Genomic DNA, 1,539 nt, shown 5'->3' on the forward strand with positions numbered 1-1,539 from the left:
GGAGTTGACGGTAAGATGGACAGAGGGGCCGAGAGTGACTTCAGGGATCTGGTGAGTGGGGGGGTGTCTGAGAAGTTGTGGTCACATGACATGACCCGCTGTGTCCAAAATTTTCAGTATGATTTGTCCAATATATCTGTAATATTTATTTGTGTATTTTTTAACTTTGGTTCCTGTAAGAGGCGATTAGGCAACACAATTTTGCTTGGATGCAGATAAAATTTGAAAACAGAAAATCAATCATCTTGGGTGAAACTCAAAAATTATGTTTGCACCTAGTCAAATGATACATCAAAATAATCATAAATGAATATAGAACAGGAAAATATTGAACAATTTGCAGTTATTTACATTCCACAAAATTTGTACATTTGGATCATAGCATTCAATATTGAAAAAAAATATTTTAAAAACTAAATCTGGAAAAAAAGGACAACAGATGCTTGTACAAACAGAACAAAACAGACGTATCTTATGGAATTATTCAGAGTTGGAAAAAAACTACACATGTCTTGAGTGGTATTTTTTGTGTAATTTTACTTTTATAAATTATGATTTTGGGAAGAAAGGAATATTTTGACAGTTTAGATTTAGCACTGAAAAATATTGACTTCTCAATAACAGAGCAATGGCAATTGGAGTCCATTTGACAAATGTAGATCTAGTCTCAATATTCTAAAAAAGAGTCCTACATTTCTTTAGTAAACAAAATAGTTATACACTTTGTTACGTAAAAGCACTAAGATACTGGTATCTGGCCGATAATTTGGGCATCGCGATAAAACAAAGTCGCATACACTTCGAAATCGTGTTTCAAAACTGAATCAAAACTTAGCGTTGCCGGTGAAAACGCTTGACCCGGAAGTCAAAGTTGTATTATGACCTTTATTTTAACATGATGTGGGTTGGAATAAAATCAAACTAAAATTCTAGGTGGGTTCTCAAGCTGTCGGGGGCGGCTTGTCGTAGTGAGGTCACTTTAGCCGCACCGATGCCCACGGCTTGGCATAGCGAAGGAGGTAATAATTCATCTATGTATTGTGGCATATTGTTGAGTTAAAATACATGAATGATTAATGTTTCAGATGATGAAGAATTTATTTAGTGGATGAGTTAATCTATGTATTGAGGCGTATTCTTGTGGGATATTTTGCTGGAATTCAAATTTTAAATTTTGAAAAGCGTAAAAAAAAGACATATAATTTAAGTGAAATTTTCAAAAAGAATGAAACAGTTGGGTTCCTTTTTTTCACCTGAGCTTAGAATAGTTAAACGACTTTCTGACGAATCAGTTTGGCTTTAATGTCTCCCCCCTCCCCACCCACTCCCACCCCCACCAGGACGGCAAAGATGCAATTGCGCTGGCAGAAGACAGAGGCTACGATGATGTCATAGCAATTCTCAGAGCGGTATGTCTATGTAGGGGATCCTTTCAAATACTTGGGGGGCTTTTTTGTATGTTAATGTTGGGGGCTTTTTTGTATGTTAATGTTGGGGGCTTTTTTGTATGTTAATGTTGGGGGCTTTTTTGTATGTTAA

At 35.9% G+C, this 1,539-nt stretch overlaps 1 protein-coding gene across 1 annotated transcript in view; it reads left to right on the top strand.

Moving 5' to 3' along the window:
- The window catches only part of LOC106013600 (ankyrin repeat domain-containing protein 50), a gene marked incomplete at its 5' end in the record, with an annotated part of 30,239 nt that overhangs the window by 8,725 nt on the left and 19,975 nt on the right, over positions 1-1,539 (top strand). Inside the window, 1 exon segment of the mRNA XM_013089774.1 lies at positions 1,341-1,409. Coding sequence (XP_012945228.1) covers positions 1,341-1,409 — 69 coding nt within the window.

Source organism: Aplysia californica, unplaced genomic scaffold (assembly GCF_000002075.1).
Source record: "Aplysia californica isolate F4 #8 unplaced genomic scaffold, AplCal3.0 scaffold01041, whole genome shotgun sequence".
NCBI classification, from domain to species: Eukaryota; Metazoa; Mollusca; class Gastropoda; order Aplysiida; family Aplysiidae; genus Aplysia; species Aplysia californica.